A 14,760-nucleotide genomic window follows, 5' to 3' on the forward strand; every position below is an offset into this window, starting at 1 on the left:
GGTAAAACATTGACAATTAGCAGCTATAACATGAGGTGCACGTACACAATCATCAGAATTCATCTTTCTCCCAACAATAAAATAGTGATCCTTTGCTGCCAAATCAGATGACTGTAGAATATAAATCAAGGGCGTTTTGATTTCTCAACTTCCCCTGATGTGTTTGCGAGTGCCTCATATTGATATTCCAGCCGATTCCTCTCTCCTCTGGAGAAATTGGCTTCTTTTGATGGGCGAGGGAGGGAAAAAAAACACACACACACAAAAAACTCTCGTTTTCTTTCTTCCTATATGTTTCTTCCCTCACTTGCCCTCAACTCTTCCCGCTGAACTTTCTTAACTAATCTTGAGCAGACACACTCACGGCCCATCCAGCTTTTCAATTACTTGGCGCGCAAACACACACACACACACACACTGTGTCCTTTATTTGCATTAAGACACCTTGCGCCGCGCGTGCGTGCGTGCGTGCGTGCGTACAGTGATAAATCTTGATGAAAGAGGCGGCGAGTCACCCGAGGGAATTAACCGTTTGATTGAGAACTCAAACACGGCCAAACATTAAGCCCATTTGGGAGGCGGCGTAGTGTGTATAGTGTCCTCGCAGCAGAACATCCTGGGAGAGAGGCCAGGATAGCAAAAGCCGAGCATACTGGAGGTATTGTTTATGGGATGCTACAGTCAACAGTAATGCTGAACTACTCCTTTTTTTTTTTTTCTATCTTCAGGAAATGGGTCCCACCAGCATGCCCTCGGTGCCCCTCATGGTGGGATGTGGGGTCTCTTGCTCTGCTCTGCTCATCCTGCTTCTTATCTATGCTGCCTTCTGGAGGTATTTGCACATTTTTCTCTTAATGGCTTCATGCAACATTGTTTTAAGTCAATCCCCCTCCATCAACACTTCCATCTGTAGAACAATTTGTTCAGTATGTAGCATTCTGATTTTCGTCAATCGATGGAAATATACATGATCATTCTATTCGCTTTCACACCTCTGGTCACACTTTTTCATTCTGTGCCCTGCAGGTATATCCGCTCCGAGAGGTCCATAATTCTGGTGAATTTTTGCCTTTCCATCCTGGCCTCCAACTTATTGATTTTGGTGGGACAATCACAAACGCTTAGCAAGGTAAGGCTCTGTTATTACTCCATTGATATAGATACACGGATACAAATGTATGCACTGTATGTATTCATTTGTTCTCACTGTATGTCTACATTTTAATGACTACATGGCCATAATGATAGGCTGCAATTGATAAATGACCGTCGACCGCAGTAATATATATATATATATATAATATTTTCTCTTTTAATAGTAAATGTTAGAGAGCCTAGTTAAGTCTCCATAAGCTTAATGTCAAGAGTACTGTATGATGAAAAATGTGTCCCTGAAAAATGGTTGCAGATCTTCACCGTCTGGCCACGGCGGAATCCTTGCAACTCCTAAAAAATTTCACTTTTCAGCCAATCAAAAAAAATACGGAAGCAGGGAACTGCTCATTTGGAGTAAACATTTTTGACTGGCATAAATATGTTTAAGCATATTTGCAGATATGTTTGATAGTATTCATGCAAATTATATAGAAACATTATGTAAAATTATTTTATTTATTTTATTCTTAAACTTGTGCATGCACAAGTCAATACCCCATGGCATTATGGGGAAGAATTACTTTTTAGTATTTAGCCTACAAATGATAGGTGTATTTGCAAGTACATTTAAACCTATTTGAATACATTTGAACATACTTGCAAATGTGTTAGAACATATTTAAATACGTTTAAGTGTATTTGCAAGTGCATTCCAACATACTTAAATAGGTTTAAATGTAATTGCAAATATGTTCGAACGGATTTGTATTACAAGTATGAAACATCACTCGATGTTTACCTCTCCAGACGACAGTATGCTTGCAAATTTTGATATTTTGTGTCGCTGCTATTATTTTTTTCATAATTGCATATTCATGCTTGTTTATATTCTATAGATGTAGTATTTTTTTTCTTCTTCTTCTCTCCTTAGGGCCTATGTACCGTGACTGCTGCCTTTCTCCATTTCTTCTTCTTGGCCTCTTTCTGCTGGGTGCTGACGGAAGCTTGGCAGTCCTACCTGGCGGTCATCGGCAAAATGAGGTCACGACTCATTCGCAAGCGCTTTCTGTGCCTCGGCTGGGGTGAGTACCGCACAAAATGACCACTAATTGAATATATAGGGCCCCAGCAGCGACCCCTGCGAAGCCTCTATTGTTTTTGTAGTAATTATTATTATTAGGGTTAAGGTGATCCTGGCACAGTTAAGTTAAGGCACGTCTTCAGCTCAGGTACCTTTGCCCCTTCTACACGCACCCCAGACAGCGACTGAGATTTCTCCCAGGATGTATTTTTCAAAATTTTTAAGCGTGTGTAACAGTCTATAACCTACAAAAAAATATCTCCATAGCCATATACCAAACCTAACAAGAAGTCCGTCTTTTTGAAGTCATTGTGGAATTGTGCACCAATTTTGTCATTTTATAGCGGTCATGTTTTAACAAACTCCTCCCACAAAATGTATCTGATCGTCTTCAAACTTTAGAGGTTTTAGATGAAACGTTTTTAAGTTGTCGCGCACTGTTGCCATGGCGATGCACTGTTTGCAAAGAAACATAATTATGTTTTTGAGGCTCAAAAGCAATAATAATCATTGAACTTTACACACACATCTAATGTTCTTTTATTAAGAACCTGACTATCAATGCAACAACTTTTTTTTAGACAGTTTATGAGCCTGATAAACTTTTGGGCTTATTGTGGTCAGTATTTGAGGACTTTTGGTCTGATTCTCTTTGTAAGATCTATGACAGAATGTCAACAATGTAAAATCTGCATTAAATCAGAACACTCCTTCCCAACTATGAGATAACAGAAATTCATAGACATTTGCCTCTGACCTGTGATCGCATACCACTTATAAATCCCAAAGACCCAACATATTGAAATATCATTCTTGGGATGCAAGCCGGGTTGGATAATGGATATGAACCCGAAATAAAACCAATTTATTTTCAGTTTGCCAATTTATTTCAGAAAATTGAACTAGTGTTGCCTATCTGTGATGTTACGCAGTGTTGTTTTTCCAATTATCACCGAGGATCTATAAGTCTGTATACTTCACCCAAGATCCTGTCGCTTTCATTTCTTCCAAAGAGGCAAACTCAAAAGCTGAGATTCTTGTCATCGGCGCCACAGGTCAAGCAGACAAAATGAAATAGCAATGAGATGTCGGTTAATGGATGCTTTCTCTGTTCTTCAAATTGATGTTTTTATGACAAAGCGCAGGTTTCATTTTGGCATTCGATATGGACCAACAAAAGAGACATGGCATGAATATCAATGATATCTCCTTTCGAGCCCACTGATTGTTTATTTTATTTGGCTACATTTAATAGCATGACAATTAATTGCAGAGGTGTTTTTTGTTTTTTTGACAAAATGTTGATGGTCCGTCACGATTACACTGACAGATGAAAACCCACTTTTGCCTGCGCTAAGTTCCTCGTCATTCATCAGAAAAACGTGCGTCCGTCACTGCCCACCTCTGATTGATTGCCTCAACTTTTCAATTCACCATCAAGCTTGCCTGTGACGTAAACCTCTCCTTTGGTTTATACCCCAAATTAGTGATAGACCAAGGCCGATTATCGGCGCCGATATCGGGCATTTGAACAAATAACGGTATCTGCCTTTTTTCAAAAACTGACGGCCGATAAAAGGTCAAGCTAAAACCATTTTAATCTCAGGGATGGAACTATTTATTTAAAATTTCAGTTAACTTTATAAGAGATGCTGCTGACCCTGGGAACCTTCTGAATTTTTGTTTTTGTGTGAGACATTAAAGCAAAGAAATGCGAAAGTTTAAGAATTCAGTTATTTTAGGAAAAAACAGAGCTATGGTATTTACTTCTTTAAGTGTCCATTTAACTTTTTAAGACACACTGATAACCTTGGGGGCTCCCTGAAATTGTTATTTTTTTTAATTTAAAACGGCTGGTATTGAAGGGGGTTGCTCCAATGAAAATGACTGGTATCAATGAGTTAAAAAAACCTACATTTTAAAAAGTCTGAAAAAAAATTCAATAAGCATTAATGCTTTAATTGCACCATTGCAACAAAGTCAAGATTGACATCTGTATTTTAAAAAAACTGACGCCAATATTTTCCCCCCCTTTTTACTGAAAAAGAATATCGGCTTCAAACATCGTTTATCGGCCTCCTTGACTACTAATCGGTATTTGCCATCCAAAAAAACAAATCGGGCCCAAAAGTAAGCTCTCCTCATTTGCCAGACTCATTTGAGAATATCCACAAGGACGCTTTAATGATTTGGACACAAACGGAGCTGCGACTCTGCGATAGGAGGTGCTGATGGAGACCACGGCGACCAAGATATTTAACATAAAAATGTAACCGATTATTTCCTTGCAGTGTGGAAATTGTTCCCGTGAAACCTCACGTTGCTGAAATCTCATTTGTATCCCTCCCTTCGCCCCTCCCTCTTCGCTGTAAGGTGCAAATTGCACCTGCGTAGACCCAATTTACCAAAAGGCGTTCATCACACTTTCTCATATAATTTATAGCTACCCACAAAACATGAATAGGCAGAAGCATCCACACAAAGGCTGGCATGGGTTTTAATATCCATCGAGGGGATTATCTTGGTCTACTTATTCAGCTCTGCATCACCCAGATGTCCCCTGTATGCAATTTTTTCCCCCCTTCATTGTACTTGAACCTGATGCTGCAGGAAGGTTCGAGGATAATCTACACACGATAAGATCTGCACACCACTAGCAAGATGTTTCGTAAAGGACGCTGGAATTAACACCAACGTCACCTGTTCTCTTCATTCCAATTCATATTGATCCCCGCGCTCTAATCAGCCACCTTGCTGATGGCCTTTGCTGATAAAATCGAGGCATAATGTAATACTGTAGATGTTTGGACAGTCACATATTGACTGTGTGCGCGCTTGCCATCGCTACAGAAATGCGTGAGAGAATATAAATAAAATTCATGAAACAATCAGCCGACCATCCCGTTTGAAATGTTCTCCCGAAATGATGTGATTGAAATCCATTATAATGGCGTACGAGTCGCATGTGTGTTGGATATTACGGAGCAGTGTGTGCACATCGGTTGGTGTTTCCTGGGTTATGTATATGTTCCTGGATTGATTGCTCTCTAATTATAATGTTTCCACGCCGGTTTGTTGACCAGCCTGGCTCCCTGCCGACTGATTTGTTAATGAGTCTTGCTCTAATTGCTTTTCATTGGCGGCCATAATCACAGCTTCTTTAATTATGTGTATATTTTAGAATCAAGCTCATTATGGGCCGAACATAGGCCCACTATGTGATACTCTGTCTCGCACGCACACATCTTGATACTTGATTTACATATTTCATGCATATGTTTTGACGATGCAAAAGCAATCTTCTCAGCCATGTATGTACGGAAATATGCGTGTCGCAAATGTATTGCAGAAAATGTTCAAATTGCAGAAGGATGAAATATTGAACCGCTTGATTTAACATATAAATAACACCGAGGACGGGATCCAAGCCAGGTTTTTTTATGTTTGCAACATGACCTCACATGCGGTCGTAAACTACAAATCAAAATTCACATTCTGTGTACAATTAGAATGTTCCATAGCGGATTAACATACCATTGAATGAAACCAATTAATAGGATTGTGTTTGAATGTGTTTATCTCTGCCTTGCAGGTCTTCCAGCCTTAGTTGTCGCCGTGTCGGTCGGGTTCACCAGAGCAAGAGGTTACGGCACCGCCAGCTAGTGAGTACCGTGTTCTCACCTCTGGACTGACCCCACCTGTCACACCGTTTGGAGAATATTCTGTTTTAAAGACTAATTGTATATTCTGTAAAATACAACACTTAGGGCTGTGCAATTAATTGAAATTCAATTACAATTTCAATTATTATACTCCACAATCACAAAATCAGCATAATCAAAAACAATTGTTGTTTAAATGTACACATTTGCACCTTTGTTCAATTTTAAAATAACGAATTTAATAAATTTTGTTTCATCCAAAAGGAACTTTTTTTTTAAATATAATTATAGTGTTTCAAAGAATTTTATTTGTCTTCATATTTTTTACGTTTAAACATGTTCTTGTTTTGTACCAAAAAATACATGATCGTCCTACTGCACAGTGCACAAGCTACACTCCAACTTCAAGTTTTTGCCAACATAAATAAATATATATTATTATAAATTCTGTTTGGTCCAAAAGGAACTTACATTATTAATATTTTTAAATGCTTAAACATTTTCTTCTTTTGTACCCAAAAATAAATAATGGTAATCCTGATTATTATTTTTTCAATAATCGAGCAGCCCTAATAACACTTATTAAAAAAAAAAAAAGATCCTGAAGTTATTGCTTTTAAATAATCAGCAAGATTATCAAACTAAATTGTTGCCATAACAGAGTTAATATTTTCATATTTACAATAACAGCTATTATGATAAAGTAAGTTTCTTGATTTTCACAACATGCCCTGCTAAAATGCCAAACATGACTGTATGCTTCTTTCATGAGCACAATCATTTCTCCTTGATACATTCAATACATTTCTAACCTCTTGAGTGTCTAATTGAGTAAATATTGTTCAAATGATCAGGTTGGAAAAAAAAAAAACTAACCATGTTGTACATCAGCTTGGCCTGTCAACTACCAACCCCAAGCTTGTCCGTTTGGTTTACCACATTTATTTTGCAATGTGGCTTCAATGGCAGCCTAGTTTGAAAAGGATTAACATTCCAGGGAGTGGTAGAGAATGAAAAATGGTCCGTAACGCTTCACGGTACTTTAACTCATCGTTTCCAGATGGCATTTTAACCATCAGGAGGTTCAATAAGGAGACATCAAATGAAAGAGCGTAGTAACATTTATTGTGATTGAATGAAAATGGCATTTAGATCAATCCCCCCGCAGCAATGCATCTTCATTAGAGGTAGGCTTGCGCAAACAGGCGGGAGGTGGAATCTTCACAGGGTGCAGACAGCGCCGGTGCGAGAACAGAAGCAGGAGATGGATCATCACAAGTGGATCTCCATGCGCAAATAGTCTTACCGAAGGAAACGCATAATTCAATGCAGAGACGCTGATCAGATGTTCTATTTGACTTGATATTAGAGTGTCCTAGCAATTCAAGTGTAGGAAGTCAGAGATTACATAACTTGTTTGGGCAGAAATCGACTGTGCTATCAGAGCTATAAATAAATATGTGCACCGGACATCTGCAATGACCCCGTGACCTGAGCTTTGGCATCTCGCCCATAATGCAAAACATGACTTTTTATTTTACTTAAAGGAACATATCCGGAAATGTTGAAGCTTTATTGATTGGGATCATAACCACTGGGTCTTACTGCAAATTATTGGAGTCTTGGAGGTAGAAGTTACATAATTCACATTATATGTTTTGCTCATCACTTAGAGAAGTTTTTTCTGGTGGCATTGTCTTTTCAAGAAGCAGTGTGATACACTCGTGTCCCTCTTGTCTTCCTTCTAGTTGCTGGTTATCACTTGAGGGAGGTTTGCTTTACGCCTTTGTCGGACCTGCTGCTGTCATAGTATTGGTACGTGTTCTGCTCCTTTATTTATAACTCTTTTCGGTGCCAAAGAAATGGCTGGAATTATACACCATCACATATACCCACCTTCAACAACCCCCCCCCCCCTACCTCATTAATGTCCGTCGTCTTGTCCACACGAACCATCCTTTGACGAGTATTTTCATGGGTTTTTGCGGTGGTCAGCGCAATTTACGAAATAAGTCTACAATTAGTGATGGTATTACCGTATACCCGGTATAACGACGAGACGGCAAAACAGTGTCAAAATTTGAATAACGCCCAACCCTAATGTGAAGTTATCTTTCCTGTAGGAAACCCAGGGTATAGTTTTCCCAAGTTAATCTTATTTTGCCGTGTTTTTGCAGTGGTCGGCACAAGCTACAAAATAAGTCTATAATTTATGAAGGTATTACCTTATACCTGGTATAATGACGAGATAGTAAAACAGTTTCAACATTGGAATACCGCCCAACCCTAATGTGAAGCTTTCTTTCCTGAAGGAAGCCCTGAGTGGAGTTTTTGCAAGTGAATCTTATTTTGCCATTTTTTTTGCAAGCTGCAAAATAAGTATATAATTAGTGACGGTAATACCGGTTGTAACGACGAGATGGTATAACTGTCCAAATTTGAATACCGCCCAAACTTAATGTGAGATTATCTTTCCTGAAGAAATCCCTGAGTATAGTTTTCCCAAGTTAATCTTATTTTGCTGGGTTTTTGCGGTAGTCGACCCAAGCTACAAAATAAGTCTATAATTGACGAAGGTATTACCATCCACCCGGTATAATGACAAGATGGGAAAACAGTGTCAACATTAATGACTTATAAATGCATGGTCAGTCAACCAGTAACCCACTTGTTGAAAAGAATCCTTTTCAAAATGACATTCTCTACTCTACTGTTTCTGCCTCACTAATACTGATGTAAAATCTCCAGCCTGGCGACTCGGTGTTGGGTCCGTGCCCTCCCAACAAGATGCTGCTGTGAGAGGCAGATGTTGGTCAGAGAGGCACGGACTCCTCCCGCAGGACCCAAGTCCTAATTAATAAACCAGACCTCAGACAAATAGCAGATCAAGATTAAGCTGGCGCTCAGAGCTGGGCACAGACATGCCTAACCTGACAAAGGTCCCCTCGCAATCTGCCGTGTTGTCAACAGCGAGATGGAGAAGGGAAAAAAAGAGAGAAGCAGCAGGCCAGAGTGATTAGTAAACTATAACATCTGCCCGATGTAACGCAGGTGTTGCCGGGGAGAAATGTTTGCACATGCATTATATAACTGTATATTGGTCACACACAATATTAGGTCATCTATATATACTAAATTGGGAAATTGTATGGGAACAGTATACACAGTACAGAGAAAAAAAAATAAAATTATGGTTGATTTTGGACGGGTGTGTGTTATACCCGGGATTTTACGGTTATTGATATGTTTTGAATCAAACTCATTAATTCTGATAATAAAGGATATCAGCAAATCAGGGGAGCGTATTATGCATAAGTAGAGAAAAAAAAAAGCTTTTAAGGGTGATTTAATGGGTGGCGTATTATAGACGGTTAAGTGTAATTCACAGCATTTTACCGTACTTTATATTTGGCCAACGAAATGCTCAATGAATGTTAATATGTATAGTATTCTACCGTTGTGTGATCAGTCTGCACTGTGAATACTTGCAGAATGAACAAGCTCAACATGTGGACATTGTTTTTGTATGTCTGTGTTGGTGTATTGAATGTATTATATTTCATGCTGTTAACAATTTATGTCGTAATAGGTCCCTTAACCCAAACAAGCCTACAATAGATGAACTAATAATCCAAATACTAACATATCTAATGGTTATATTATGGTTAAACTGTAGATCATGCAGTTTGTGAGATTGATAGTAAAATGTTTATAAATGAAATTGTTGTCTTTGCTTGAAGATGTGGATTGTGCTATCCTCAAAGTGCCGAGACATGATGAATAAGATGATACGATGAATGTATTATTGGCAACAATGTCTTAGTCCGAAATTTTGAAAACACATAGCACAATATAACATATTTCTTTGAAAGAAAGCATAGGAGCCATTCTAGCATTTACTTTGTCATTTCCCGTTCCTAAATCAGGGCTACAATTCAAAAGTAATCTTCAATTCCACTTGAACAGAGCTCAACTGAAAAACACAAAGCCATCGAGATGTGATTGTAGATGAGTCCCTGTTGGCAAGCCATTACCGCGATCTTCATCAAACGTTCTCTTCCGTCTCCCTTAGGTGAATATGCTCATTGGAATTGTGGTGTTTAACAAGCTCATGTCTCGAGACGGCATCTCAGACAAGTCAAAAAAGCAACGAGCGGGGTAAGTACTCCAACACTGAACGCGTTTCGTTCGCACAAAGGCGTGCTCATCCATCCACATGCTTCTTCTGAGCCAACTGAATTTCTGCTGCTGTAAATATGTTTCACATGTTCTGTCTGAATCATTCAGACTCCTATTTATAGTGGTTCTTTTGAGATATGGTGGCATTTTATGATTCTTTGGTGTTTTCCGGTTCATCCGTGCTATTCATGGACATGACAATAGAATGCTAATTGGATGCTATTAAGTAGGACTTTGAGAAGAAAAAGAAAACTTGCACTGCAGCCATACAGAAAATATCCTTGTTGATGACGATCAGCATATACTGCACACAACCAGTGAGTCCTAGCTTAAATCCTTGATGAACAAAAATCATATCCTTGTTTGACATCAGCTAGCCCTATTACATGAATCTACTTCTGCTCCCCACACAGCATCGCCTCTACAAAGGGTGACTCCACAAGGGGGCGCACTTTCCCTGTACAAAATCATTTCATGTAGCATTTTTTTTTTTTATTGACCCACAGCCCGTGCGGGCCACACATTTATTGAACATGCTAAAACCCGCCACTACCAACCATGTTATTCCCTTTCATTTGCATACCTCCTCATTTATTTTGTACAGTGTTTTCTCTTACTCAACTTATTCTCATTTGTCCGTATTTAAAATTAACCCTTAACCTTTAATCCACTGCCATTAGCAAGTAAACCTCTCAATTACTATTTTTTTCAACTTGGATGTGTGGGCGAGCATCTGAAGCTGCCCCACTGTAAACTTCAAACTTGGAACCAACTTTACTGATGCACTACCACCAGTAGATGGCAGCAATGAGACATTTTAGATGGGACATCGCTAGGAGATCAGCAAAGTTTGAGAGTCCACTGGGAGAAACGGCTGCATTTTGTGCAACCTACCTTAATTCTATTACTGATAATAAAAGAACGAAAAAGAAAGAATAATTTGGTAGAATTGGTATACATATATATATATATATATATATATATATATATCATTGAACACAATATCCTGTGGGTCTTGAAAATGCCCAAAACACTCTTTTTATTAACTCATTTACTCCCAGCCATTTTCACTGAAGCAAACCCCGGCTGCTTTACTGGATTTTGACTGATTTTGCAAGGCCCACAGAATATTGTGTTCTATTGCTATTAAAACATGGAACCTACCAACAGAAACATTTTTGGGAGCGTGGCAATATTTAAAATAGAACGTTTGTATACGTTTTTGGGAGGAAATTAGTTAAATGCATTACCTTTTATTAATGTTCAGACGGTTAAATGAACCCTTACAACAGTTAACTGAAGTATTAACCTGGTTAATAGCTCAAAAAGACAGATTGCCCATCCTTTGTTACCAGACTGTACAACAAAGTTATTGTGTTCACACACACAGTCCAACCTGTTCTTACGAGTATTTAGTAGGATTTGCTACAGAAACTAAATGAGTCAAATATTTAGAATAACGTGAAATACCTTATTTACACACATTCACAACATGGCCACTGACACAATGGTAAATGTGTCGCATGCTAAATCCTTGTGTCCTCAGGTAAAGCAAATTTCATCAGAAATGGGCAGTGTTGCTAACAGGACAGGATATCATTAGCATAATGTGTTTTCCTATGAAGCTATGGGGATTAAGGTAATGAGCTGTGATGGGATGCTAATGTAGCATAGCCACTGCATGGCTTCATTGTTCTCAACTCCCAAAACACACAATGATCTTCTCAACTGTAAACAAACAACCACAGGAAAGTGCTTGTTGTTTATTCGACCCCCTGACAACGCTTCTTTGTTCATTTTAATCAATTAAGTAAAATTTTGTGCTGTTAACGGCCAAAATGAATAATGTGCACCTGTATTCACTGGCAATGGAAAAAGATGATTGGAACATTTCCCGTCTGTGTGGCATGACGCTGCTGTAACATCGCAATGTCTTGTCCCTCACTTTCACTCTTAATCAATATTTGTAGTTTTGACTGTTTTTTTCTGTGATGCTACTTCTTAAAATCTGATTTTAATTTGCCTTTCTTTCTTTCTTTCTTTCTTTCCCTACCACCTTTTTTTTTTGTTCTTTTCCACTCCCGCTCATTGTGATGCCCCCTTTTTTTGTTGTTTTCCTGGCACAACATTTAACTGTTGTCATGACTGGAACATGTTTCCACACATTCCCGACACCTCCCTCCCTTCACTGTCATATGTGTTTGTTTGTGTGTAAGTGTCCCGGTGGAGGCGCGTAGCCGACTTCTCCTGAAATGCTCCAAGTGCGGCGTGATCTCGAGCACAGCTCTCTCCAGCTCGACTGCCAGCAGCGCCATGTTAGTCCATCTTCATCTTGCTCTCTTTTTCCTCACACCCGTTTTATTGCTAACACCACAAAGTGACAGTCACAGTCCACCATATCGATATTTTGCAAAGTGAAAATGCAAAATTACAAAAGGTAGTTAAAGTGGTAACGCAAATTTTGGTAGGTAGGCTTTCACTTTGTGGGAGTACACGCTTGTCTTGTTTCCTTTCTCTCTCCATTAGACTTTCTCCATTCTTACTGTGTGCATCATCCTTTTAATCTCCATCTGTTGGTAATGATGCAGGATGACATTTAGACGTGCCTGCGTTCCAAAAAATAATAAAAAATAACGATGAAAGGAACAACACTTGCACTGCAAGTGATCAGATTTAATGAGAATTGTCCTCAGGTGATGCAGAACAAAACTGACCCATGTCAGCCGCTATTTGGGAACGATTTGCCTTTTAACGTGTTTAATGTGTAATATTACTCAGACTTCGGGGCAGAACAATGTCGGGCAAGTTTTTGTTTGTGCAAACGACGTCGCTGCCAAACACCCTATTGCATAGTTGAAGCTTTACGGCTCTCATTATGCCATACCTCATGTGGTAAACTGTCGTCTCGGTTCCACGGCCTCAAACCGCTCACCCTAAATCAAATGTACTGCACTTCCCTGCATTTAATCAGGCTTGTCCTTGGATGACCTGTTTGAGTTTTACCGTATTTTGGGGAAACGAGTCTGCTGAGAGCTCAGATGTCTGTTCCGAATGATTGCCTGCTGTGATGTAACCACACTTGGGGTGTATGTGAGACATGCCTTTTTATTTCCGCTGCTCTGTTTGCAGTATAGTAGTACCTCAAACAACATACGTACCTGCGTCCGGACTCGTACACCAAATTCGCCCAGATGATTATTATTTTTTCCCCGCTTTTGGTAAAGTTTTAAATACATCCATGTCCATAGATGTCATGTCTATTATAGCAGCTAGCTAGCGCTAAGCTAACCTGGGGTAGGGTTTGTCTCGCCGGTCCAGTGCTCAAGTTTGCTCTCCCGTCATGCTCGGACGATGTCAAAGACCAACAGTGAAGTAACGAAAAAGGCGTTGATACGCTGCCTCAATCCTTTATTGGCTGATTGCTTAACAGTTTAATGTAATGCTCATTAGCTGGCTAAATATTCCCATCATAATTTATTGCTCCAAATGATTTTTGTTTTAACGGCAAAGCAACTTTGAGGTTATAACACAAACGGTTATGTTCATATCCACTGTACTCACATAGACTCGCCTGTTGGCTCGTAACCCACTGGAATTACTTGACCAATAACATATTAGTTATAATCAATGAGCACAAATCGTGTAGCCCCGACTACATTATAGTAAGACACATCGTAGACAGTTATAATTGATTGTTAACCACAACGAGAGAGCATACATATTTAAACAGGTAGGACTGCGGCTCTCGAGGACTCGGGTTAAGTACTCCTGACCTAGACAAACACAAATCACGACATACAGTCTAATAGAACCTTCATTTTACCACATAATACATGCACGCATAACACACATAGACACACACTTGGCCATCCTTGGCACCACTTGTCAATGGCCCGTCTGCCTGTGAGGCTCAGTCTTGCCTTCTCACAGTCCGGCACTTATTGCGCAAGCGCGTACGCCATGTAATTGTGAACCGTTGTCAGTCTGGTAACAATATACCCAATTGCACATTGTCATTCCACTTCACAGTTATAATATTAGGTCTGAGTATACCAGTCAGCCTCAAATGACCCACCACCGGACTGAACGTCTGACTGATGGGTGTGCGCATGCATGAGACAAGGAAATGTAATAACATGACCGAGCTGGACTGCTTTGAGCCTGAGTGCCTTGTCCCTTCGTCATTTATTCCTCTTTCTCCACCATTTCTCTTTTCCAGGGCGTCTCTGTGGAGCTCCTGTGTGGTACTTCCTCTGCTGGCTCTCACTTGGATGTCAGCTGTATTGGCCATAACGGATCGCCGCTCAACGCTTTTCCAGGTGATCCGCCTCTTAGGCCGGGCATTCGGGCTGTTTTTGTCACAATTTTGCCAATGAAGGTCCACAAGAAGTAGAGCATGTGCTCTACCTCCAAAAAAAATGCATCTATTTTTAAACCAGTGTGCGAAAAAACTAAGCAGATGTCAAATGTCTCCCTCAGGTCCTCTTTGCAGTCTTTGACTCGGTCCAAGGTTTCGTAATCATCACCGTGCACTGCGCCATGCGGAGAGAGGTGAGCTCCATTTTCCTGCACTCTAGCCTCAGCTGCACTTACTGCCTTCAACAGGTGGCTTGAGTATTGGAAAATCTCATGTTAGCTTCCAGGTCATTTTGAGGTCGCATCAGAATACAAGCAGATCAGACTTGTTGGGGATTAACTCGATGCTTATGTCCAATATTGTTGTGTGTCTTCTTCATAATGCTG

General features: G+C 39.7%; 1 protein-coding gene across 23 annotated transcripts in view; it reads left to right on the plus strand.

Annotated features, from left to right (window-relative positions):
• The window catches only part of adgrb2 (adhesion G protein-coupled receptor B2), a 162,858-nt gene that overhangs the window by 121,832 nt on the left and 26,266 nt on the right, over positions 1 to 14,760 (plus strand). For 22 of the 23 annotated variants that reach the window (XR_015091470.1, XR_015091472.1, XM_086063573.1 and 19 more), the window contains 9 exons: positions 729 to 832; positions 1,027 to 1,129; positions 2,027 to 2,177; positions 5,769 to 5,838; positions 7,587 to 7,653; positions 9,911 to 9,996; positions 12,234 to 12,332; positions 14,237 to 14,336; positions 14,497 to 14,568. Coding sequence is in view for 21 of the 23 variants with exons in the window: in XM_086063573.1 (XP_085919699.1) it covers positions 729 to 832; positions 1,027 to 1,129; positions 2,027 to 2,177; positions 5,769 to 5,838; positions 7,587 to 7,653; positions 9,911 to 9,996; positions 12,234 to 12,332; positions 14,237 to 14,336; positions 14,497 to 14,568 (852 nt within the window). In the remaining 2 variants the exon portion in view is untranslated. The remainder of the gene's footprint in view (positions 1 to 728; positions 833 to 1,026; positions 1,130 to 2,026; positions 2,178 to 5,768; positions 5,839 to 7,586; positions 7,654 to 9,910; positions 9,997 to 12,233; positions 12,333 to 14,236; positions 14,337 to 14,496; positions 14,569 to 14,760) is intronic. The other variant, XM_086063572.1, reaches the window with a different exon arrangement.

Source organism: Leptonotus elevatus, chromosome 19 (assembly GCF_054856555.1).
Source record: "Leptonotus elevatus isolate MCC_2025b chromosome 19, RoL_Lele_1.0, whole genome shotgun sequence".
Classification (NCBI taxonomy): Eukaryota; Metazoa; Chordata; class Actinopteri; order Syngnathiformes; family Syngnathidae; genus Leptonotus; species Leptonotus elevatus.